Source organism: Acipenser ruthenus, chromosome 1 (genome assembly GCF_902713425.1).
Source record: "Acipenser ruthenus chromosome 1, fAciRut3.2 maternal haplotype, whole genome shotgun sequence".
Classification (NCBI taxonomy): Eukaryota; Metazoa; Chordata; class Actinopteri; order Acipenseriformes; family Acipenseridae; genus Acipenser; species Acipenser ruthenus.
Genome location: NC_081189.1, coordinates 264,620 through 290,935, shown reverse-complemented (window position 1 = coordinate 290,935; position 26,316 = coordinate 264,620). Strand labels below are relative to the sequence as shown.

Here is a 26,316-nt window from a genome sequence, read left to right as displayed (position 1 = left end):
GGACAGACTGGGAGGGAAGCAGCAAGGGAAGTGTGTGCGGAGAGGACAGGCTGGGAGGGAAGCAGCAAGGGAAGTGTGTGCGGAGAGGACAGACTGGGAGGGAAGCAGCAAGGGAAGTGTGTGCGGAGAGGACAGGCTGGGAGGGAAGCAGCAAGTGAAGTGTGTGCGGAGAGGACAGGCTGGGAGGGAAACAGCAAGGGAAGTGTGTGCGGAGAGGACAGACTGGGAGGGAAACAGCAAGGGAAGTGTGTGCGGAGAGGACAGGCTGGGAGGGAAGCAGCAAGGGAAGTGTGTGCGGAGAGGACAGACTGGGAGGGAAGCAGCAAGGGAAGTGTGTGCGGAGAGGTCAGGCTGGGAGGGAAGCAGCAAGGGAAGTGTGTGCGGAGAGGACAGGCTGGGAGGGAAGCAGCAAGGGAAGTGTGTGCGGAGAGGACAGGCTGGGAGGGAAGCAGCAAGGGAAGTGTGTGCGGAGAGGACAGGCTGGGAGGGAAGCAGCAAGGGAAGTGTGTGCGGAGAGGACAGCATGCTGGGAGGGAAGCAGCAAGGGAAGTGTGTGCGGAGAGGACAGACTGGGAGGGAAGCAGCAAGGGAAGTGTGTGCAGAGAGGACAGGCTGGGAGGGAAGCAGCAAGGGAAGTGTGTGCGGAGAGGACAGGCTGGGAGGGAAGCAGCAAGGGAAGTGTGTGCGGAGAGGACAGGCTGGGAGGGAGGTACTCACTGCACGAAGGGGATGAAGTGCTGTTTGTCCTCGTCGCTCTCCACCTTCCCTTTAACGATCTCCGTCACGTCCATCACTGCAACAACAAGTCAGCACAGCACACTTCTTCACAGCAGCTCCACAGGGTGAGGCAACGCTAACACAACTTGCCTGGCCTGAACTGTATGCATACAGATAGGTTAGAGGTGTTCGGAATAACTCAGTATTGAGCACTATGCATAAAGTGCAGGCTTGTATGATTGTGATTGTGAATGTGTACACTATATACAGTGTAGAGGGTGTCAGGGACGGGGGACTTTATGTAAAAAAAAAATTTGAAAACATTATGAAAGATTAGTAGAGACCATGAAGCAACATTCTCTTATAATTTAAGATTCAAGATGACTTTCCATCTCGCAAAAGCAATAAACAGTAAAAAATAAATCCTTTGCCTATAATTTATTCACAGGTGCAGTTATTCAAGGAAAACTTTTGATAATTTTTTTTTATCTAATTAAGCGAAAGTGGTTGAGGAAAGAAGGTGTTGATTATGCCAAGGAGAGGTAAGCACATGGGAAGCATGCCTTTAATGTCATTGTCATTAGAAGGGAGCAGCTACTCTGAAGAGTGGAGATCTTCTTTACAGAGGGAGGGTATGGAACGGGTTACCAAGCCATGTTGTTAATGCTACATCAACGAGATCTTCCTAACCAGCGGTCACGCAGGCTCAGTGCATCCTCTTCAGCTGAGCCCTACACAGAAGGCAGGTTCGTGAAATCCCACTTGTGCCTAATCTTTACTGTTTCTTATTTACCTTGCCTCTCTGTGAAACCTGTGCAACCTGGCCAGAATCTTCCTCCTTGACACCAGAACAAAACCCTGTTCTTCTCCAACTCTAACTCAGCTTTTCATATCTGTGTGTTCATGTGGACTGGATGAGAAGCATTGGCAGGAGGTTCTAAGCCAGTGGTTCTCAATCCTGGTCCTGCGGGACCACTGCCCTGCTGGTTTTTGTTCCAACCAAGCTCTCAATTACTTAACTGAACCCTTAACTGAACTAACAATTAGCTTAAATTTGACTTTTTAAATAGTGTAGCTTATAAAAAGTTGGAGAATTTAAGTTCCTTATACAATTTTATACCTAAATTGAAATCTCCATCTGTTTAAAATAATTGAAAAGCTCAGATCAGGCAAATTATTAGTTCAATTAAGGGTTGAATTATGTAATTGAGCGCTTGGATGGAACAAAGAGAAGCAAGCAGCGGGCCGTGCTCTCTGTGTTTAAGGCACAGGGATAGCCGAGGCCTGGGTGCTGTTTTGACGGGTTTTGTTTAAATCTTTGTTTTGTTCCTGTTTTGTTTGGTCCTGTTTGAGAATAATAAAAGTGTGTGAAGAAGCGCTAAATTGCACTTTGAGTCTGGGTTTACGGTTTCAAGGATGCAGATCAGCCTTGACTGGGACACTACACCACATAGCCGTTAACAAGGAGTTATATATCCCATAACCCACCATTGCTTTTAAAAATGATTCGATTACTGTACAAAGGGTGATCCAAAACCAAACCATGAACATGTTGATTTAAAAGCCCCTGACCATGGTGCAGTCAGGCAGCTGAACCCGTGTCTGGTGGAGCCTCTGTCCTTTCTGACCACAGTCTCTGAGAGCCACTGACAGACGGCTACAGACTGTATTTACAGCAGAGGTCTGTGCTGGATGGGGAGGCTCCAGGATACTGGTGCTCTACAGAGGTCACTGCCGCTGCGTGTGTGAATGGATTCAGCCAGCAGCCTCTGATTGCTGTGGAAACGTTACTCCTGTAAAAATGATAGATGACAGCTATTATTCAGCACACAGACATGTGCAAAGGGTGAATGCCACAGCCATTTATTTCTCTTGTGTCTTCCCATGATATTACAGGCATGTGTTCTTCCCCTGTTTGACTTAATGTGACATTTATTTATGTTCATGATTCAGCAAAGGAATTCTAACCAGCAAAAAAAAATACATGCTTCCTAATGCAATCTGTCAAGGCACTGACTAGAGAGGAGGCACGCCTTGATTTATTCTTTTCAAATAACAAAGACAGAATAACTAAAACAGAGGCCAGAGAAGCATTGGCAAACTCAGACCACAACATGGTCCCATTTGAAGTGCTTTTTAAAACCCAAAAAGTAATACTGTGTTCAGTTCTGGTCACCTCGTCACAAAAAGGATATTGCTGCTCTAGAAAGACCAGAATGATCCCAGGTTTAAAAGGCATGTTGTATGCAGACAGGTTCAAAGAACTGAATCTGTTCAGTCTTGAACAAAGAAGACTACGCGGAGATCTGATTCAAAATTCTACAAGGTATTGACATTAACGTGTTTGTATCACAGACTAGACAGTAACGTGTTTGTATCACAGACTGGACATTAACGTGTTTGTATCACAGACTGGACATTAACGTGTTTGAAGCAGTTTGTATCACAGACTGGACATCAACGTGTTTGTATCACAGACTGGACATTAACGTGTTTGTATCACAGACTAGACAGTAACGTGTTTGTATCACAGACTGGACATTAACGTGTTTGTATCACAGACTGGACATTAACGTGTTTGTATCACAGACTGGACATCAACGTGTTTGTATCACAGACTGGACATTAACGTGTTTGTATCACAGACTGGACATTAACGTGTTTGTATCACAGACTGGACATTAACGTGTTTGAAGCAGTTTGTATCACAGACTGGACATTAACGTGTTTGTATCACAGACTGGACATTAACGTGTTTGTATCACAGACTGGACATTAACGTGTTTGTATCACAGACTGGACATTAACGTGTTTGTATCACAGACTGGACATTAACGTGTTTGTATCACAGACTGGACATTAACGTGTTTGTATCACAGACTGGACATTAACGTGTTTGAAGCAGTTTGTATCACAGACTGGACATTAACGTGTTTGTATCACAGACTGGACATCAACGTGTTTGTATCACAGACTGGACATTAACGTGTTTGTATCACAGACTGGACATTAACGTGTTTGTATCACAGACTGGACATTAACGTGTTTGTATCACAGACTGGACATTAACGTGTTTGTATCACAGACTGGACATTAACGTGTTTGTATCACAGACTGGACATTAACGTGTTTGAAGCAGTTTGTATCACAGACTGGACATTAACGTGTTTGTATCACAGACTGGACATCAACGTGTTTGTATCACAGACTGGACATTAACGTGTTTGTATCACAGACTGGACATTAACGTGTTTGAAGCAGTTTGTATCACAGACTGGACATTAACGTGTTTGTATCACAGACTGGACATTAACGTGTTTGTATCACAGACTGGACATCAACGTGTTTGTATCACAGACTGGACATTAACGTGTTTGTATCACAGACTGGACATTAACGTGTTTGTATCACAGACTGGACATTAACGTGTTTGTATCACAGACTGGACATTAACGTGTTTGTATCACAGACTGGACATTAACGTGTTTGTATCACAGACTGGACATTAACGTGTTTGTATCACAGACTGGACATTAACGTGTTTGAAGCAGTTTGTATCACAGACTGGACATCAACGTGTTTGTATCACAGACTGGACATCAACGTGTTTGTATCACAGACTGGACATTAACATGTTTGTATCACAGACTGGACATTAACGTGTTTGTATCACAGACTGGACATTAACGTGTTTGTATCACAGACTGGACATTAACGTGTTTGTATCACAGACTGGACATTAACGTGTTTGTATCACAGACTGGACATTAACGTGTTTGTATCACAGACTGGACATTAACGTGTTTGAAGCAGTTTGTATCACAGACTGGACATTAACGTGTTTGAAGCAGTTTGTATCACAGACTGGACATTAACGTGTTTGTATCACAGACTGGACATTAACGTGTTTGTATCACAGACTGGACATTAACGTGTTTGTATCACAGACTGGACATCAACGTGTTTGTATCACAGACTGGACATTAACGTGTTTGTATCACAGACTGGACATTAACGTGTTTGTATCACAGACTGGACATTAACGTGTTTGTATCACAGACTGGACATTAACGTGTTTGTATCACAGACTGGACATTAACGTGTTTGTATCACAGACTGGACATTAACGTGTTTGAAGCAGTTTGTATCACAGACTGGACATTAACGTGTTTGTATCACAGACTGGACATTAACGTGTTTGTATCACAGACTGGACATTAACGTGTTTGTATCACAGACTGGACATCAACGTGTTTGTATCACAGACTGGACATTAATGTGTTTGTATCACAGACTGGACATCAACGTGTTTGTATCACAGACTGGACATTAACGTGTTTGTATCACAGACTGGACATCAACGTGTTTGTATCACAGACTGGACATTAACGTGTTTGTATCACAGACTGGACATTAACGTGTTTGAAGCAGTTTGTATCACAGACTGGACATCAACGTGTTTGTATCACAGACTGGACATTAACGTGTTTGTATCACAGACTGGACATTAACGTGTTTGTATCACAGACTGGACATTAACGTGTTTGTATCACAGACTGGACATTAACGTGTTTGAAGCAGTTTGTATCACAGACTGGACATTAACGTGTTTGTATCACAGACTGGACATTAACGTGTTTGTATCACAGACTGGACATTAACGTGTTTGTATCACAGACTGGACATCAACGTGTTTGTATCACAGACTGGACATTAATGTGTTTGTATCACAGACTGGACATCAACGTGTTTGTATCACAGACTGGACATTAACGTGTTTGTATCACAGACTGGACATTAACGTGTTTGTATCACAGACTGGACATTAACGTGTTTGAAGCAGTTTGTATCACAGACTGGACATTAACGTGTTTGTATCACAGACTGGACATTAACGTGTTTGTATCACAGACTGGACATTAACGTGTTTGTATCACAGACTGGACATTAACGTGTTTGTATCACAGACTGGACATCAACGTGTTTGTATCACAGACTGGACATTAACGTGTTTGTATCACAGACTGGACATTAACGTGTTTGTATCACAGACTGGACATTAACGTGTTTGTATCACAGACTGGACATTAACGTGTTTGTATCACAGACTGGACATTAACGTGTTTGTATCACAGACTGGACATCAACGTGTTTGTATCACAGACTGGACATTAACGTGTTTGTATCACAGACTGGACATTAACGTGTTTGTATCACAGACTGGACATTAACGTGTTTGTATCACAGACTGGACATTAACGTGTTTGTATCACAGACTGGACATTAACGTGTTTGAAGCAGTTTGTATCACAGACTGGACATTAACGTGTTTGTATCACAGACTGGACATCAACGTGTTTGTATCACAGACTGGACATTAACGTGTTTGTATCACAGACTGGACATTAACGTGTTTGTATCACAGACTGGACATCAACGTGTTTGTATCACAGACTGGACATTAACGTGTTTGTATCACAGACTGGACATTAACGTGTTTGTATCACAGACTGGACATTAACGTGTTTGTATCACAGACTGGACATTAACGTGTTTGTATCACAGACTGGACATTAACGTGTTTGTATCACAGACTGGACATTAACGTGTTTGTATCACAGACTGGACATTAACGTGTTTGTATCACAGACTGGACATTAACGTGTTTGTATCACAGACTGGACATCAACGTGTTTGTATCACAGACTGGACATTAACGTGTTTGAAGCAGTTTGTATCACAGACTGGACATTAACGTGTTTGTATCACAGACTGGACATCAACGTGTTTGTATCACAGACTGGACATTAACGTGTTTGAAGCAGTTTGTATCACAGACTGGACATTAATGTGTTTGTATCACAGACTGGACATCAACGTGTTTGTATCACAGACTGGACATTAACGTGTTTGAAGCAGTTTGTATCACAGACTGGGCCCGGCTCCAAACCCTGAAGCTTTAACAGCTGTGGGCAGCAGAGAAGCTGCATCTGGGATCTGTGTGGCACGGGCGACTCCGAACAGGGATTTGCTTTGCTTGCTTAGAAAATTTTTTTTTTTTTTAAAAGCAAGAAAAAGCCAAAACAAAAACCTTTTAAGGTTAAGGTGACTTAAAAATATATTAATAAAAAAATGTAGATGACTGTGAGCAGGCCTGGTGGTGTTGACTGAAATGAAATCCCTGATGTGAATGTGTGTGAGATACTAGAGAAACACGTGTGTGAGAAACTAGAGAAACACGTGTGTGAGATATTAGTGAAACACGTGTGTGAGATACTAGAGAAACACGTGTGTGAGATACTAGAGAAACATGTGTGTGAGATACTAGAGAAACACGTGTGTGAGATACTAGAGAATCATGTGTGAGATACTAGAGAAACACGTTTGTGAGAAACTAGAGAAACACGTGTGAGATATTAGTGAAACACGTGTGTGAGAAACTAGAGAAACACGTGTGTGAGATACTAGAGAAACACGTGTGTGAGATACTAGAGAATCGTGTGTGAGATACTAGAGAAACACGTGTGTGAGAAACTAGAGAAACACGTGTGTGAGATATTAGTGAAACACGTGTGTGAGAAACTAGAGAAACACGTGTGTGAGATATTAGTGAAACACGTGTGTGAGAAACTAGAGAAACACGTGTGTGAGATACTAGAGAAACATGTGTGAGATACTAGAGAAACATGTGTGTGAGATACTAGAGAAATATGCCCGATTGTTGCCGGACTGCACGACTGAAGGAAATGCTTCCCACAGACTGCATAGTCACCTGAATCCTAGTGTTCCCCCGGCCTTTTAAATTCCTGTCGTGTGGTTGTTCCATGAGGGTTTCAAGCTGATATAGTATAAAGCCATGGGTCTGAATTGATTTGCCTAATGTATTCACACCTTCAGCATGGGCAGCGATTGCGGTCATTCATCAGCCTCAAATTAAAATCCTTGTTTGTCAGAGTTATTCATTCATTCATTTAAGTCAGGCAACGAAAAATTCATCCCATGATGTTAATGTCGCAGTACTCCCGTTTGCATTTACAACCGCTCCTGTCCAGCAAACTTTCATTGAGTGGAGAGAAATGCCAAAGCATGCTGAGATTTGAAGTGGTTCATTTCAGAATCGCAATACAGGGGTTGAAGGTGCTCACCTGGCTGTGTTTCATGCCTCACAGTGCATGCGAGGATCACTGACAGCACCACATGCTCTACTGTGCTTTATAATCGAATATGCCTGAATGCACAGGGTGGCACTCCCTAGTCCTCACAGTCACATGAAAACCATTGTTTTAATAACAAAAGAAACATTAAGGCTATTTTACTGCACTCAATGATTCAATAGATGGCATGGGTGGTGTTGCTAACTGAATGTCCCTTATAATAATGAACTTAAAATAAGGATTTCCAACACACCTAAACAAGGGGAAGTAGAATCTCCAGGCCAGTGTGGCAGAGTGGCTGTAGTGTCAGACTGCTCATCCAGTATCTTAAGGAAATTAATGGGTTTGGGGTATGAATTAGAAACCTTTTTTCTTTTTTTTTACCATTTGAAATGACATTGAAAAACTGCAGCTGCAACCTAAAGAAACCACTGGAGCATTACAATTCCTGCCAGGAGATTTCAAACTGCCATTAAAGCAAGCCGACTTTCATGACTGTATGTGTAGCGACGGACTCCTCACCTCCCGCTCTGGAACATGAATATATATCAGCTTCTCCTCTCTTACAAAGTCCACAAGCTTCTGCTGCATTATGCAAAGCAGATGTTTCTCGAATCAATTAGAATAAGAGAGTACATCACCCGTACGCAGCAGAGCCCAAGAGCATGCGTCTGAAGCTAGAAACCCATTCAGTGAGCACTCCGCACTACAGAACTGATATTCACCTCATTCAGACACCGTCCCGGCCGGAAAAGAAAACTAATAAAGAAATCCTTTACTGAGCGTCGCTGTTCACTGGCTCACACACACACTGTGCGCTGATCAAGGGCTTCACAGCAAACACGTTGAAATGCAATGCAGCACACTTCTCTAGAGACAACGATACTGGAGGAGCTGCGGGAACATTTCCATTTTCATTTTTTTCATTTGATGCAACCCCTGTTTTTAAAAAGTAAAAAAAATAATTCAAAGTTGTATCCAGCCCTTTTAGTAATTCAAACCACATCTATCATTGAAATCAATTCATTAGCCTGGGCCCTGTGAAAAACAGCATTAATAATTCACCCCCTACTTACAGAGCAATTTGTACGCGAGAGACAGTAATTAGGAAATCGAAAATCAATCGTCTCAAATTAAATGCTTTCTCTGTTGTTTTTGCACACCAATCAATTGCTATTGGGTTTATCTACAAAAAACAACAACAAAAAAAACACACAAAAAATAAGGTCTGTTAACAGATGGAGCAGGTCCAGATTGTCCCTCAGTGAAACTGCACCCCTACAAATCCTGCTGGGAGATTGCTCTACATAAACACACTCATGTCTATAAGGCACATTGTAAGTCACGCCCCATTGGAAACTCTTACAATCAGAACCCGCATTTCGAATGGCAAGGACAAAGCATTCTAAATGTTTAACCACACCAGCGTCTATCTGAACAGATCCAGTACATTAATATCAGGGATTCGGCAGTTTAGATTTTATTTCAGGACTTCTTATATGTTTCTAAGTGTTCGGTGGCTCCTCCAACAAAGAGTGCGTGAAAAATAGACTCTCAATGTGATCAGAGGCAGCCATCGAACACTTAAAAACACAGGAAAGCTCAGCAGCAAAACTAAGCTAACATCTCAAAGTATGCATACTGGCCAACACCCAATCCTTCATCTCTAAGATTACTTCTACTATGTATTTACTGTGCTGTGTGATCTAACAATGTGATGGCAGGATGTGTAAGTAAACACACATCTCTAACACTCCATTGCACTGTAACAGCACAGTACTAACACGTGTGGCTGTGTTACAATGTAACCCCATATTTACAGGATTCTCACAGTCACAAACATCTTAAATCACGCTAGAAGCGCTGTCTGCACTTCAACATTTATAAAAATGTGACATGGTAAAGCTATAAATGCATGCATGCTCTCACAAGCAACAGAAACAGAAAAAATGCATGCTTCCTCTGACAACATGGTTATCTTAGTTTAAAATATGGGCCAAAATCCCACCCATCTAATGCATTTCTGTGGACCTCTGGGGCTCACCTTGTCCTCGGGACCACATTCTAATTTGGTATTATTATTATTATTATTATTATTATTATTATTATTATTATTATGATGATGATGATGATGATGATGATGATGATGATGATGATGATGATGATGATGATTATGATGATGTATTATTGTTATAGTTTTTATCACATCATGTTGTTTGGATGATGCATGCACAGTCAAACCCATAGCTGTTTCCTTTTACAAAAGACTAAAGAAAGATTACAGAGGTGCCGTGTCTGATTGCCAGGAGCACACAGCACAGCAGGGCCGTGCCTCCCAGCGCTCAGCACATTTCAACACCATCATCCTGATGGAACGTGTCGTTCTTGGATCCGAGTTCCGAAGGCAGTGCTCTCAAGCAGTAAATTACCTCCATCGAAGAGGGAAGTGGAATGCAGGGCCGACTCTCAAAGTTACAGGAACAGCAGGGATGGAAATAACACTCCTACTGCATAGCAGTTTCACCCATTCCAGGTTTTAATACATGCTTGATTAGCCCCAGTGCATAGGGAACAAGCTCAGCTGTATCTTTCTAAAGTCATAGTAAAACTAGGAATGGCTCAAACTGCTATGCAATGGAATTCCATCCCTGAAGAGTAATCTAATCCACTTGGCTGCAGTCTGAATTAGGCAGATCTTATTCCAGGTTTATCACAGTCTATGTGGGGCACAACACCCTCATAGTCCCTTCAATGTTTCTCTTTTCACCTGTAAGGTACCATTATATAGCAGACAAGGCATGGCTTGGTATTGACGGGACTCTCTGAAACTCCTCCCTGTTCCATTTCATTTTCATGAGTCAAGGTGCTTTTGAAAGGAGAGGGGTCTAACAGGTACAGAACCCCCTCAAGTGAATGTCAGGGGTCTGTCCATGATCGCTTCAATCTGAGGTCAGAGTAACACTTATTCAGGTATGATAGATGAAGGCATGAACTGAAACATTGGTGTACTACTTATAGTGTAGAAGGCCATGGGGCAGACTAAAGAGAGAGACTTTAAAAGTGCTGCCCCACCTGAGACTCCAAGCGGCCTCCGCAGCCCCAGGGTAGCTTTCCGGACATTCGCTTCCTTCAGATCCATCCTTCCCACTCGGACAATCTGGCACACCAGGAACAGCTTCTCCCGGCTCAGCTCCTTCCTCCCCAGATCCTGCAGCAAAGGAAACAGAGACGTCAGCGCTTCCAGAGCTCCCAATGATAACAAGAACCTGTGGTTGAAGTCAAACTCTAAACTTCACCCTCACCCTCACTCCAGGGTAAAGCCTTCAGAGTGATGTGTGTGTGTGTGTGTGTGTGTGTGTGTGTGTGTGTGTGTGTGTGCGTGTGTGTGTGTGTGTGTGTGTGTGTGTGTGTTTAAGGGTGTGTGTGTGTGTGTGTGTGTGTGTGTGTGTTTAAGGGTGTGTGTGTGTGTGTGTGTGTGTGTGTGTGAGTGTGTGTGTGTGTGTGTGTGTTTAAGGGTGTGTGTGTGTGTGTGTTTAAGGGTGTGTGTGTGTGTGTGTGTGTGTGTGTGTGAGTGTGTGTGTGTGTGTGTGTTTAAGGGTGTGTGTGTGTGTGTGTGTGTGTGTGTGTGTGTTTAAGGGTGTGTGTGTGTGTGTGTGTGTGTGTGTGTGTGTGTGTGTGTGTGAGTGTGTGTGTGTGTGTGTTTAAGGGTGTGTGTGTGTGTGTGTTTAAGGGTGTGTGTGTGAGTGTGTGTGTGTGTGTGTGTGTGTGTGTAAGGGTGTGTGTGTGTGTGTGTGTGTGTGTGTGTGTGTGTGTGTGTGTGTGAGTGTGTGTGTGTGTTTAAGGGTGTGTGTGTGTGTGTGTGTTTAAGGGTGTGTGTGTGAGTGTGTGTGTGTGTGTGTGTGTGTGTAAGGGTGTGTGTGTGTGTGTTTAAGGGTGTGCAGAAACCCGTACTCAGAATTGCTTTGATGGATCAGACATCAGGCATGCTGAATGCTCTCGATCCAGTACATCTCACAGCACACGACACCAACACCATCCCAAAACCACGTGTAGGTACACAACAAGAAAAGAAAATGACATATTGCTACTGGAAACTGATAATAACTTGTGTGTATTTTAGTTTTGTAAGGGCTTTGTCTTCAAACATGAATGTGAAACTGTTCCTTTTTCTGCACCACAAAATATTAATAAGTTATGTTGCAGTCACAATGGACAACAAGTATTTTAAAAAACAAAAACAAAAAATAAAAACACACACGCACACACACACGCACACGGACACGCACACGCACACGCACGCGCACACACGCACACACACACACGCACACGCATGCACGCACACACACAGCACCTGTAATCTTGAGGAAAAAGTGAGCAACTCCCTGCAAACACAGAAGTCCCTCCTTCCCAGAAACAAAAACATCTCACCTGCACTCCACCATCCAATAACCCTGAACCAGCTGAGTGACTGAGTTAGACAGATGCCATTTTAAGAGCAAATTGCCTTTACCTAAAATGGTGCGTTTGAGTTTCAGTGCCCTTCATAAAATATAAATAGATGTGCACACTTTTTTTTTTTCTCTCACCTTTCCTTTTCTGGTTAGTGTGAGATTCTAGAAATAATATGCATGGGATGTGGTCAGCTGATCCACTGATCATTTCTAAAATTACATCCAACTTGGTGACACAGGCTGTAGTCTGACATTTTTTACCTCAATAACTAATGCAATATTCTCGTTCGTAGGATTATGAAATCTTTCTTCTAGTGCTGATAAATGAAAAAGACAAGGCACCCTTGAATGACAGGGCTGTAGTTTATGAAAAATGAGTACTGGTGAGGTGCAGTATCTATGCCCCCCCCCCCCAAAAAAAAACAACCCCCACCCCCCACCCCCCCGTATAAATCAGCACTTACAGTGAAAACAACTTTGAGGTTGTTTAGTTTGTCAATCTCTTTTGGCAAGCCAGTGTGTGCCCAGCGAATGAGGAAGTTCTCACTGAAACAAACACAAAGAACATTTAAATGCAGGTGTACTGACCTTAGAGAACGCTTCAATAACCTGTTATTGCAACAGAAGAGATGCATTCACAACACTTTCAGGGTGCTTTTCAGAGGCTGTTTCAGCTCAATAATTAGACAGTTTTAAGATGCATCAGCTACAGGGGACCAGACAAGCATTGATGAGTGACCTCAACTTGTCCGTAACCCTTCTGATTTTCTTATATGCTTGTGTAAATACTTCCAGTACCTAAACAACACTTTTCTCATGCTTTTCCCATAGTTATACGATGCTTTTCCCACAGCTTGACTATAGCTCTCTCTCTCTCTCTCTCTGGACTTTACAATGGTTACCTATCTATGCTTTACCATGCAGGTTCCTGCAGGGTTGTCCATTGTACCAATGCCTCTGCCACTCTGGCTTAGATGCTATAAGATCTCTCTTTGATAGAAAAGGAGGAAATCTCCTAATGTGAGGCAGTTTCACAAGGTGTACGGCTGCAGAGTTTAGAAGAGTAAATCCATGTTTTTGCTGGAGAGATATCTGATGCACCGTTCTGTTTATAAAGGATGTGGGTGGAGGCACAGCTCTGTGGCTGAGACATGAGTGGACAGGCTGTGTAGAGAAATACAAGTCTTTAGCGCTGTCAGCTTGTAGAAGCTCTTGGTATATTCATGTCACTATAAAAAGTAAAACCTCAAGAACTGACTGCCAAAATTAGACAGCCACTTAAGCAAAGCACAGGCAAACAAATGCAGACTCCCATTATAGGTGCAAAGGGGATCCGAGCACTGCCGAAGAAACTTAGACACCAGCAGAAATGAACAATCTGACGTCTTCTCCAATCACGTCAGCTCTTCATTTGCATCATTAATTGATCACTAAGTCTTGGGTTTGCTTCCAACAGCCTGCTCAATTATGAATCATTCCTTCTAAGAGGTCCCTCTTTCTAATTGACCTGTCAGACTCTGTTAGCAGCTGCTGTTTTGAACACGTTTCCTCTAAGCGGTGTCTCCCCAGGACTGCACCCTACCTCCTGTGTATTACCACACTTCCAGGGTTCACGGCTTTCAAACGGGTCCCATTAAAGCATCAGCAGCATTATCACAGCTCTCCGATCATGGATAGAGTGCGAGAGAAACGTTGTCATTCTGGCCGATATCCTGAACCACGCCCATGACCTCTGGGACTGCAGTTATGCGTCGTTTTTAGAAAAGACATAAAGACGTGTTCTGTCACGGCCGTCCCAAAGCCCTGACCGCTGTGCGAGAAGCCTGGACCCTCACACGTCCTACATGCATTACAACACATTTTATATTACAGGGTTCAGTGTCAAGAAGAGGGAGAAAACTAATAAAAGCAAAAAGCAGACCACCCTTGTGCTGAAGTAAACATGCAGTACCCCTATTTGCCAGGGACAGAGGAAAGCCCATTGTAGCTACACTCCTGTCAGGGTGTGAAAGGGTTAACAGTGACACTGTTCGCTTGTCTCTTGTATAGTTTCTGCTGAATCCTTCAGATTATGCCTTTTAACAAGGTTACTCGATGTGCAAAACCAACAAAATGATCCCTTCAAACAAAACAAAATCCTTCACCATCTGTCCTAATCCAATGACATCAATGAGAGAGCGGTGTTCATAAATCCAGTATCCGACTTGGGGAGTCTCGCAGAAATGATAAGGAATGAAGCCAAGCCAATCTGCATCAACACTTGGCTTGATTAGACAGACAGACAAGTAGAAATAAATTAAGCAAAAGAGCTGAGAAACTGTCAGGGAGGCAGTGTGGTCTAGAGGTTAGAGCTGAGGGACTGGGAGGGAGGCAGTGAGGTCAAGTGGTTAGAGCTGAGGGACTGTGAGGGAGGCAGTGTGGTCTAGAGGTTAGAGCTGAGGGACTGGGAGGGAGGCAGTGAGGTCAAGTGGTTAGAGCTGAGGGACTGGGAGGGAGGCCGTGTGGTCTAGTGGTTTGAGCTGAGGGACTGGGAGGGAGGCAGTGTGATCTAGTGGTTTGAGCTGAGGGACTGGGAGGGAGGCAGCATGGTCTAGAGGATAGAGATGAGGGACTGGGAGGGAGGCAGTGTGGTCTAGTTGTTAGAGCTGAGATGAGGGACTGGGAGGGAGTGTGGTCTAGTGGTTAGAGCTGAGGGACTGGGAGGGAGGGAGTGTACTACCCTGGATAATTCGGGCCACTCTTAGAAAAGTGTCTGGATGTGTTTCGAAGTGTTGAACACAGTAATATGATGGTGATTCTCGGTGTTCTTCATAAACTTGACCTTCACTCTTGTTTTTTTGTAAGTTACTACAAATATTAAAGGATTGACAGAAATGTAATTTAACAGGGAGTCTAAATGACACAGGAATTCAATGTATTCTGGAGTAGGTGCTGGCAAGTAAAATCAGACATAGTATATATTGTTAAGATGTTGCTTCACTCTGGTTCGTTCGGCTCTTCTAATGCAGACCCAGACAGGATTTGAAAGTTTTCAGCACTTCAGTGCAGGACTTATTAAATTGTACAGAAATGTAAGAAAAGAAAAGAAACACAAACCAAAACCTAACTCAGTTTTGTAGCGCTTGATAAACACTTTCCTTCGTTTCCCTTGCTAACCACTGGACGGCTAAGCCGTTTACCAGTGAAAACAACACTTTAACACAATGTTTTCCAAACCAAACACACACACACACGGTCTTCACTCGACCTTTTCACACAGGATTCTTCTTCATGACAGCCTGGCTTCACACAGACTGAAAACCACCCTGAACAAACATTTCTCCTGGTTTAAATACCTGCCTGCTAATTATTACAGATTGTCACACCCGAGAAATCTCGCTGTTGCATTCCGGGCACTTTCATTCTGTGAGCTCTGTATTCCTGGGGTTAGGCTGCCCTCTGGTGGCCACACCTCTGTAAACTGTTGTGTAATTTAATTCCACAGTAAAGGTAGTCCTAGGAAAAAACAGCAGATGTTCTCCTGTTTGGACTTCAGTATGCAGCTGACCTTGCCTGTGGCCTGGGTCATGATCACACCACGCTACTGCATGTTATAAGGGCCAGCCTCCTCTTTTACAATCATGTTAATTAATCAGGGTATCAAAGACTGCCGCAAACAAACACACATCTCAAATTCACGTCTCGTGTTCTTGTCTTTACGTTTCCCTCTTACCCAATCAGCACATTTTTAAATCACAGCCCATGCAGTGTCGGTTCTTGCAAGCAGCTTGCTGCACGTTTAGCCCCTCACAACATTGTTACAATGAGGGTGTCACCGTTTCCCCTTACTCTCAAAGCTTTTGCAGCATGTTAAAGGGATGTTAATGTTTGATCAGCCCGCAGATTAACATGATCTGATTCAGCATTCATACTTGCCAGGGTTTTGGAAAAGCCTATCATTAGCAGTGATCTCCATGGTGCATGCAGACTGGATATCAGTAGACACAGTATGGGAACAGTACTTGCACTGAAACACTCAAGGCCCTGTATGTTCACATTCTAGATTTAAAATCAGGCTCAAAGTCAAATTCCGCAGTGTGTTCTCTCAAATCCCGTTCTCTATGCAGGTGGTGTCACAGGTAAGTGTTTTACTGCACTTCTCTAAGGGATTTACAAAGCTTCCTGTATGCTCTTACAGGTAAAACTTTAAGAGACTCAGCCAAGAAGACAAACACTTCAACTGGTGTAACAGGGCGGGGGTCAGATGTGAACCAGTGACCCTGTATACCCCAAGCGAGCATCTCAAACACCGTGCAAAAGAACCATGTTCGTCTGCATTCGTGGTTCTAGAGCTTTTAACCTCATCTCATCACAGCGACGGGTCAGAATCCGCACAGGCATTCCTCCCCCCTGTAACCCTGGCGATCGGGCACAGTCGATCTGTGAGATACGAGTCAGGGAACCAGTGTAACAGGGTGGCAGAGGTGGCACACGGCAGGGAGAGTCTTCACCACGGCTCTCCTCTGGAATGCATGGTCACGGGTTTGTGTCCAGCCCCCACCCTGTCACAGTAGTGCCTTCTTCAGTGTGCACTGCTGAACTCTGAGGAACTAGGCTGAGTATGCAAGCGATTAGAGTAGACAAGCATGATATTTGAACACACACAGTAAGAGCCACCTGTCCTGTAAGCAAGGATGCAGTGATTGCAAGGTTCCTCCCCTCACCTGATTATCTTCTGCTCGGCAGGGTCATACAGAGACATGAAGAGCTCAGCCTCCTCTCCCAGCTTGCAGACGAAGTTCCGAACGCAGACGTAGAGACTGTGCGTGGGGGAGCTGGAGAAAACATCTGCCTGGTTTATCCCACTCTGATCACTGCACTGTGGAGAGGAGACAGGAGTAGTAGGCTCACGCTTTTACATATTTACTACAGTAATTTTACACTGCAGTTTTCCCAAGCTTTTCCCATGGTCACACCACAGTTAAGCTTGGTTGCTATGTTTTTTAAATGTGCATGCTTACGTCTGCTTGACTGTGCTTTCACTGTGCTTTGTTACACTTTGCTATAACAGCAAAGGTCTGTTGGCAGCAAGTATTGAGGCTGCACAGGCACAATGCAAGCAACATTTTACATCAGGGTCTCCAATCCTGGTCCTGGAGGGCCGCTGTCCCTCCTGATTTTTGTTCCAGCTGTACCCTAAATGAATTGATTGGCCCAGTTAAGCTTAGTTGTAGTTTTACATTGTGCATGTGATGTCACAGAGTATTAACTATGTGTCGTGGGGCCTCACTGGCTCTCAGTGTGGTCAGCTTGTGTACTTTAACTGAAACACACACTGCCTTCAGTGAAGAGACAGAAACTCTTCAGCCAGGACTGCACTGGTCACTGAGGGTTTGCTACTGGGTGACACTGGTACCGTACAGGGAAAGATCGTCTTTGACACACAGGGCAGGATTTTCAAAAGGTTGTAATATTACAGGATTCAGAAAATTACACAACACCGGAACACACTGCCCGATGACACCACAGGAAGGGATGCATGGATGCATAAAGTACAGTGGCAATGGGGAGAATCCATAGGCGAAAAGATAAGGCTATGGCAGTAATAAATATCTACAATCCTGGCTAGAACTTAAGGTGACATGATCGTGAAAACCACATGTGACTGGAGACATGCATGTGTTCTCTCTATTAAACACACACACACACACGGTATTCCATTGGTTTGTATATAATGTCTGTGCCGATATTTTCTGAAAACAAGACCTGACAGCCCCATATTGTACTTTTTAACTATTAGACAAAATATTTACCGAATAAAAACTGCTGCTATAATCTCGATTCATTTATTATTAATATCGTTATCATTAAATTATACCAAATTCCATTTTATTTACATCGAATGTGATCCAGATCACTCACGTGGATTTTTCCTAAACGTATTTGTAATGTTGTCTGACTCCCCCCACACTGTATGCACAGTGTACACTCTCACACGTCTGTATGTATATATTATAACATCTTCTTATAATACTGGAAGTGCGTGGTGGCTAATTCTAATCATGTTGAGTTTATTTATCGCGGAGGTGAGCAAACCGTACCAGAGAAAAGATTAGAGGAATTCCCCGAACAATTAACTATAAGCAAACAGTGTATGGGTTAGGGAGCTCCATCATCCTTTTAAAAGCTTGATAAATACATAATGAAGTGTTACATACACATGGTAACACATCATCCTATTAGCTGCTGTGTTGCTGCTGCTCTTTCATGTATTATGCACTTTCCACTGTACTTAATGTAATATGCATGGGGGGGGGGGGGGGGGGGTATTTTTTTTTCGGGGGGGGTTGTTTTTTTACTGTATTTCATGTATGATGCAGTTCTCTGTATTTAAAGTATTCTGGATTTTCTTGTTGTTACTGCATCTTGTAAAGTGCTTTGTGATGGTGCTCCACTATGAAAGGCGCTATATAAAATAAAGATTGATTTATTGATTGATTGATTGATTGATGGTATACATGTATAATAACTAACAACTACAAACACAAATGACCCTTCAAATGTATTTATTTATAGCTTACAATCGTACAGACTAAAATAGACAAAAATAGATGGCTGACACAGGTACAGGCAGGCTGACACACAGGTACAGGCAGGCTCACACAGAGGTATAGGCAGGCTGACACACAGGTACAGGCAGGCTGACACACAGGTACAGGCAGGCTCACACACAGGTACAGGCAGGCTCACACACAGGTACAGGCAGGCTCACACACAGGTACAGGCAGGCTCACACACAGGTACAGGCAGGCTGACACACAGGTACAGGCAGGCTCACACACAGGTACAGGCAGGCTGACACACAGGTACAGGCAGGCTGACACATAGGTACAGGCAGGCTGACACACAGGTACAGGCAGGCTCACACACAGGTACAGGCAGGCTGACACACAGGTACAGGCAGGCTCACACACAGGTACAGGCAGGCTGACACACAGGTACAGGCAGGCTCACACACAGGTACAGGCAGGCTCACACACAGGTACAGGCAGGCTCACACACAGGTACAGGCAGGCTGACACACAGGTACAGGCAGGCTCACACAGGTACAGGCAGGCTGACACACAGGTACAGACAGGCTCACACAGGTACAGGCAGGCTGACACAGGTACAGGCAGGCTGACACACAGGTACAGGCAGGCTGACACACAGGTACAGGCAGGCTGACACATAGGTACAGGCAGGCTGACACACAGGTACAGGCAGGCTGACACACAGGTACAGGCAGGCTGACACACAGGTACAGGCAGGCTCACACACAGGTACAGGCAGGCTGACACATAGGTACAGGCAGGCTGACACACAGGTACAGGCAGGCTGACACATAGGTACAGGCAGGCTGACACACAGGTACAGGCAGGCTCACACACAGGTACAGGCAGGCTGACACATAGGTACAGGCAGGCTGACACACAGGTACAGGCAGGCTGACACATAGGTACAGGCAGGCTGACACACAGGTACAGGCAGGCTCACACACAGGTACAGGCAGGCTCACACACAGGTACAGGCAGGCTGACACACAGGTACAGGCAGGCTGACACACAGGTACAGGCAGGCTCACACAGGTACAGGCAGGCTCACACACAGGTATAGGCAGGCTGACACACAGGTACAGGCAGGCTGACACACAGGTACAGGCAGGCTGACACAGGTACAGGCAGGCTGACACACAGGTACAGGCAGGCTCACACACAGGTATAGGCAGGCTGACACACAGGTACAGGCAGGCTGACACACAGGTACAGGCAGGCTGACACACAGGTACAGGCAGGCTCACACAGGTACAGGCAGGCTCACACACAGGTATAGGCAGGCCCACACACAGGTACAGGCAGGCTGACACAGGTACAGGCAGGCTCACACAGGTACAGGCAGGCTCACACACAGGTATAGGCAGGCCTACACACAGGTACAGGCAGGCTGACACACAGGTACAGGCAGGCTGACACACAGGTACAGGCAGGCTGACACACAGGTACAGGCAGGCTCACACAGGTACAGGCAGGCTCACACACAGGTATAGGCAGGCCCACACACAGGTACAGGCAGGCTGACACACAGGTACAGGCAGGCTGACACACAGGTACAGGCAGGCTGACACACAGGTACAGGCAGGCTGACACACAGGTACAGGCAGGCTCACACAGGTACAGGCAGGCTCACACACAGGTATAGGCAGGCTGACACACAGGTACAGGCAGGCTGACACACAGGTACAGGCAGGCTGACACAGGTACAGGCAGGCTGACACACAGGTACAGGCAGGCTCACACACAGGTATAGGCAGGCTGACACACAGGTACAGGCAGGCTGACACACAGGTACAGGCAGGCTGACACACAGGTACAGGCAGGCTCACACAGGTACAGGCAGGCTCACACACAGGTATAGGCAGGCTGACACACAGGTACAGGCAGGCTGACACACAGGTACAGGCAGGCTGACACACAGGTACAGGCAGGCTGACACACAGGTACAGGCAGGCTGACACACAGGTACAGGCAGGCTGACACACAGGTACAGGCAGGCTGACACACAGGTACAGGCAGGCTCACACAGGTACAGGCAGGCTCACACACAGGTATAGGCAGGCCCACACACAGGTATAGGCAGGCTCACACACAGGTACAGGCAGGCTGACACGCAGGTACAGGCAGGCTGACACGCAGGTACAGGCAGGCTGACACACAGGTACAGGCAGGCTCACACACAGGTACAGGCAGGCTCACACGCAGGCACGGACTTACAGACTCCTCATTGATTCGCTGCGTGATGCGGCAGGTGGTCTTGCAGTGGGCTCGGAACAGGCTGACCACGCTGGTGCGTTCTGGATCCAGGATGTTGCCCTCGTCATCGCGCACCACCAGGTCCAGCGTCAGGATCCTGTAAAGTGGAGAGAGGGAGACACAGTGCTGGTTACCAATCAGAAACGTCTTTCCTGTGGTGCAGACGTCATGACCAGTGGCTCCAGGATCACACACGATGTTATCATCATTTCTTTGTGTTATTGTTTAGCCAGGAGTCAGGAGAGGGTTAACAAAGGTAACAGATATCTTCACAAAGCATTCATCACATGCCAGGCTTGCCCATTGTGTTTGTAAAACGAAAAACAAATGACCAGACTGGCAAGAAACAATAAAGGTTCACGTAAGACTTCTTAAATACATCTCAAATAATTCTGAAAGTGTCACAGTCACAATTCTGCAATACAATTATAGGGGCTTTAGAAATCTTAATGACAGCAAAACTTATACAAGTCAGTGCACAGCTGGTTGTAAGGGGGGGCACACTCACGTAGCACAGCTGGAGGCTGGTTGTAAAGGGGGGCACACTCACATAGCACAGCTTGAGGCTGGTTGTAAAGGGGGGCACACTCAAGTAGCACAGCTGGAGGCTGGTTGTAAAGGGGGGCACACTCACGTCGCACAGCTGGAGGTTGTTGTAAAGGGGGGCACACTCACGTAGCACAGCTGGAGGCTGGTTGTAAAGGGGGGCACACTCACGTAGCACAGCTGGAGGCTGGTTGTAAAGGGGGGCACACTCATGTAGCACAGCTGGAGGCTGGTTGTAAAGGGGGGCACACTCACGTACCACAGCTGGTTGTAAAGGGGGGCACACTCACGTAGCACAGCTGGAGGCTGGTTGTAAAGGGGGGCACACTCACGTAGCACAGCTGGAGGTTGTTGTAAAGGGGGGCACACTCACATAGCACAGCTGGAGGCTGGTTGTAAAGGGGGGCACACTCACGTAGCACAGCTGGAGGTTGGTTGTAAAGGGGGGCACACTCACGTAGCACAGCTGGAGGCTGGTTGTAAAGGGGGGCACACTCACGTAGCACAGCTGGAGGCTGGTTGTAAAGGGGGGCACACTCACGTAGCACAGCTGGAGGCTGGTTGTAAAGGGGGGCACACTCACGTAGCACAGCTGGAGGCTGGTTGTAAAGGGGGGCACACTCACGTAGCACAGCTGGAGGCTGGTTGTAAACGGGGGCACACTCACGTAGCACAGCTGGAGGCTGGTTGTAAAGGGGGCACACTCACGTAGCACAGCTGGAGGCTGGTTGTAAAGGGGGGCACACTCACGTAGCACAGCTGGAGGCTGGTTGTAAGGGGGGCACACTCACGTAGCACAGCTGGAGGCTGGTTGTAAAGGGGGGCACACTCACGTAGCACAGCTGGAGGCTGGTTGTAAAGGGGGGCACACTCACGTAGCACAGCTGGAGGCTGGTTGTAAAGGGGGGCACACTCACGTAGCACAGCTGGAGGCTGGTTGTAAAGGGGGGCACACTCACGTAGCACAGCTGGAGGCTGGTTGTAAAGGGGGGCACACTTACGTAGCACAGCTGGAGGCTGGTTGTAAAGGGGGGCACACTCACGTAGCACAGCTGGAGGCTGGTTGTAAACGGGGGCACACTCACGTAGCACAGCTGGAGGTTGTTGTAAAGGGGGGCACACTCACTTGTTCCCATAGTCCATCTTGGAGGTGACCTGCTGCTTCAGCTCCTGTAGCTTGTCCTTCGGCAGGGTCCCTGAGAGAAGCTGAGACCTCCTCTCCATCAACTCACGCATCATATGACCCAACCGCAAGAACAGAGCCTTCCCACCCTCCTGGAGGAGAGAGTGCAGAGTCACTGAGATACTGAACCACTACTCTACACCCACCTGCATGATCCTCATAGAGTAGAGAGAGAGTGCAGAGTCACTGAGATACTGAACCACTACTGTACACCCACCTGCATGATCCTCATAGAGTAGAGAGAGAGAGTGCAGAGTCACTGAGATACTGAACCACTACTGTACACCCACCTGCATGATCCTCATAGAGGAGAGAGAGAGAGTGCAGAGTCACTGAGATACTGAACCACTACTGTACACCCACCTGCATGATCCTCATAGAGGAGAGAGAGAGTGCAGAGTCACTGAGATACTGAACCACTACTGTACACCCACCTGCATGATCCTCACAGAGGAGAGAGAGAGTGCAGAGTCACTGAGATACTGAACCACTACTGTACACCCACCTGCATGATCCTCATAGAGGAGAGAGAGAGTGCAGAGTCACTGAGATACTGAACCACTACTGTACACCCACCTGCATGATCCTCATAGAGGAGAGAGAGAGTGCAGAGTCACTGAGATACTGAACCACTACTCTACACCCACCTGCATGATCCTCATAGAGTAGAGAGAGAGTGCAGAGTCACTGAGATACTGAACCACTACTGTACACCCACCTGCAAGATCCTCATAGAGAAGAGAGAGTGCAGAGTCACTGAGATACTGAACCACTACTCTACACCCACCTGCATGATCCTCATAGAGGAGAGAGAGAGTGCAGAGTCACTGAGATACTGAACCACTACTGTACACCCACCTGCATGATCCTCATAGAGGAGAGAGAGAGTGCAGAGTCACTGAGATACTGAACCACTACTGTACACCCACCTGCTTGATCCTCATAGAGTAGAGAGAGAGTGCAGAGTCACACATAGAGATGGAAGGTAAAGTGAATGACTTCACTTAATAAAACACATGTTCAATTTTTGGTTTTTTTACAGTAGTTAGCATTTCTTTTATCTGGCAGTAATGATCTATATATTATTTTTTCATAGTTTGTGGTTCTTGTCACCTCGTTACAAAAAGCATTTTGCTGCTCTAAAAAGAGTGCAAAGAAGAGCAACCAGAATTATCCCGGGTTTAAAAGTCTTGAACAAAGAAGACTACGCTGCGATCTGATTCTAAGTTTCAAAATCCTAAAAGGTATAGACAATGTCGACCCAGGGGACTTTTTTGACATGAAAAAAGAAACAAGGACCAGGGGTCACAAATGAAGATTAGATAAAGGGGCATTCAGAACAGAAAATAGGAGGCGCTTTTTTACACAGAGAATTGTGAGGGTCTGGAACCAACTCCCCAGTAATGTTGTTGAAGCTGACACCCTGGGATCCTTCAATAAGCTGCTTGATGAGATTCTGGGATCAATAAGCTACCAACAACCAAACGAGCAAGATGGGCTGAATGGCCTCCTCTCGTTTCTAAACTTTCTTATGTTCTTAATTACAACAATGGCATCGTTTAGCAGTTTCTTATCACAATAAAACCCTGCCACCAGATACCAGACACAGCTGTCATCTATTGTGGTGTGTGTGTGTGTGTGTGTGTGTGTGTGTGTGTGTGTATATATATATATATATATATATATATAGCCATGTGTTCTGCTCTGAAACATTAGGCAGTCTCTTCTGCTCTCTTGAGCGTACACAGGGTTTGGGGTTGTGCTGTGGTTTGGGGTTTGTGGTTAGTGTGAGGTACAAGTGACAGTTGCTTGCTAGGCTTTGAGGTCAGAGCAGTTACTCTGTGAGATTAAACGTCACAGCATGAGGATGCAGAATTTACCCTCACAAACACAGTTCCACTTCTCTTCAACAAGCCTGTCTAAACAAGTCCTTCCTCAAATGTAGGTAGAAAGTGCTAGTGCTGCTTTTAATAAATGATTAGATACAGCTTAATTCCTCTGTCCTACTAGGTCTTGAAAGCTTGGGATTAATTATTATTTAGTTAGTCCAATACAAGGCACCACAACTCCTTCTCTGTCTCTAGCTACACTTTGCAATACATGTACATTAACTACACTTTGTTTCACAAATTACACAAATGACTTTGTTAATACATGTTGTTTATGTATGACGTTCCATCATTATTACTAAATGGAAACTACAGTAATGTACCTGTGTTTAAGTGCATCCAAATTATCTTCCCTGGCTGTCTGTTATTAATGAAGGACTACTGTGCTTCCTGCTACATACTTCATTGTTTTCAGTTCCCTTTAAAATATCTGTGCTCTTATTATTTTGCTAAGACTAAGCATACTGTGTGAGATCTTAGGTGTCCAGGAAGATTGTCTTATTCCCTGGTTCCTGTTTCCATCACATTATTACCTCATTATTAGTCATTTCAAATTCAGTTTGGCTTTTACTACAGAAAGCATTTCAGCTCAGTTGCTGTTTGCATTGTATCATATCCTCATAGCTGCAGTGCTAGCCTCTGCAACAAGTTCTGCTTTGTGCTAAACTTCTTCCTGAGATCTTGGTTGAGGCTGGTGAAGATCCTTTCTGCTAGTGCTATGCTGCTCAGTGATCAGGAACATGTCAGAAGCCAGTGCTAATACGCTTCTTCTTTGAGGGAAAGAGGAATCCTGTTATTTGTGTTGTATGGCTACATCAGCCATGCTTTCCAGAGGCACACTGCTGGTATATTTGTGTTTTTATTAAAAGGCACTGGAAGCAGGGGTGTGTTCTTTGAGTCCTAGAAGATTTACTGGCTGTCATCTCAGAACGTTAAAGAAAGCACTGCTGGAGTTTGAGATCGATCACAGCTGCAGTGAGATGCTTTTATAGCAAGAGCAACAAAGAAACAGACAGAGCTGCAAAATAGCTTCTTCAATAAGATTACTTTTTAGACCAGGTTTTGAACAAAGACCATGAGTGGAACGGCCCTCCCTGCTCTAGGGGGCTCTGCTTTCCAAAGTCAGTAAAGCGCCTTGAGATTTAAGCTCTCAAGTTCTGTAACATGCGGGAAGGGGAGTCTGTTGTCCTAACATTTGAATCAGAGTTCATTTTATATGATTATAGGTTCTGGTATTTGATATTGAAGAACCCTCAGAGATGGAATAGTTCCTTTGAAAAAAGGGTGTCCAATCCTGGCCCTGGAGGGCCGGTGTCCCTCCTGGGTTTTGTTCTAACGTTACCCTAAATTACTTAATTGGACCAATTAAATGCGTATTAGAAACTTAATTGGTCCAATTAATTAATTTAGGGTACAGCTGGAACAAAAACAAGGAGGGACACCATCCCTGCAGGACCAGGATTGGAGACCCCTGCTTTAAAATACAGATCACTGGTATAGCGGATCTCTGGGTCTTCCCAGTGTTCATTGGAGATGACTGTATTATTA

At 45.2% G+C, this 26,316-nt stretch overlaps 1 protein-coding gene across 2 annotated transcripts in view; it reads right to left on the bottom strand.

Annotated features, from left to right (window-relative positions):
• Nucleotides 1-26,316, bottom strand: part of LOC117973525 (dedicator of cytokinesis protein 2-like) — a 428,064-nt gene that overhangs the window by 393,249 nt on the left and 8,499 nt on the right. For both annotated transcript variants that reach the window (XM_059024351.1, XM_059024392.1), the window contains exons 6-11: nucleotides 22,823-22,971; nucleotides 21,112-21,247; nucleotides 17,026-17,180; nucleotides 12,787-12,868; nucleotides 10,944-11,079; nucleotides 718-793 (exon numbers count right to left, since the gene is read on the bottom strand). In XM_059024351.1, coding sequence (XP_058880334.1) covers nucleotides 718-793; nucleotides 10,944-11,079; nucleotides 12,787-12,868; nucleotides 17,026-17,180; nucleotides 21,112-21,247; nucleotides 22,823-22,971 — 734 coding nt within the window. The remainder of the gene's footprint in view (nucleotides 1-717; nucleotides 794-10,943; nucleotides 11,080-12,786; nucleotides 12,869-17,025; nucleotides 17,181-21,111; nucleotides 21,248-22,822; nucleotides 22,972-26,316) is intronic.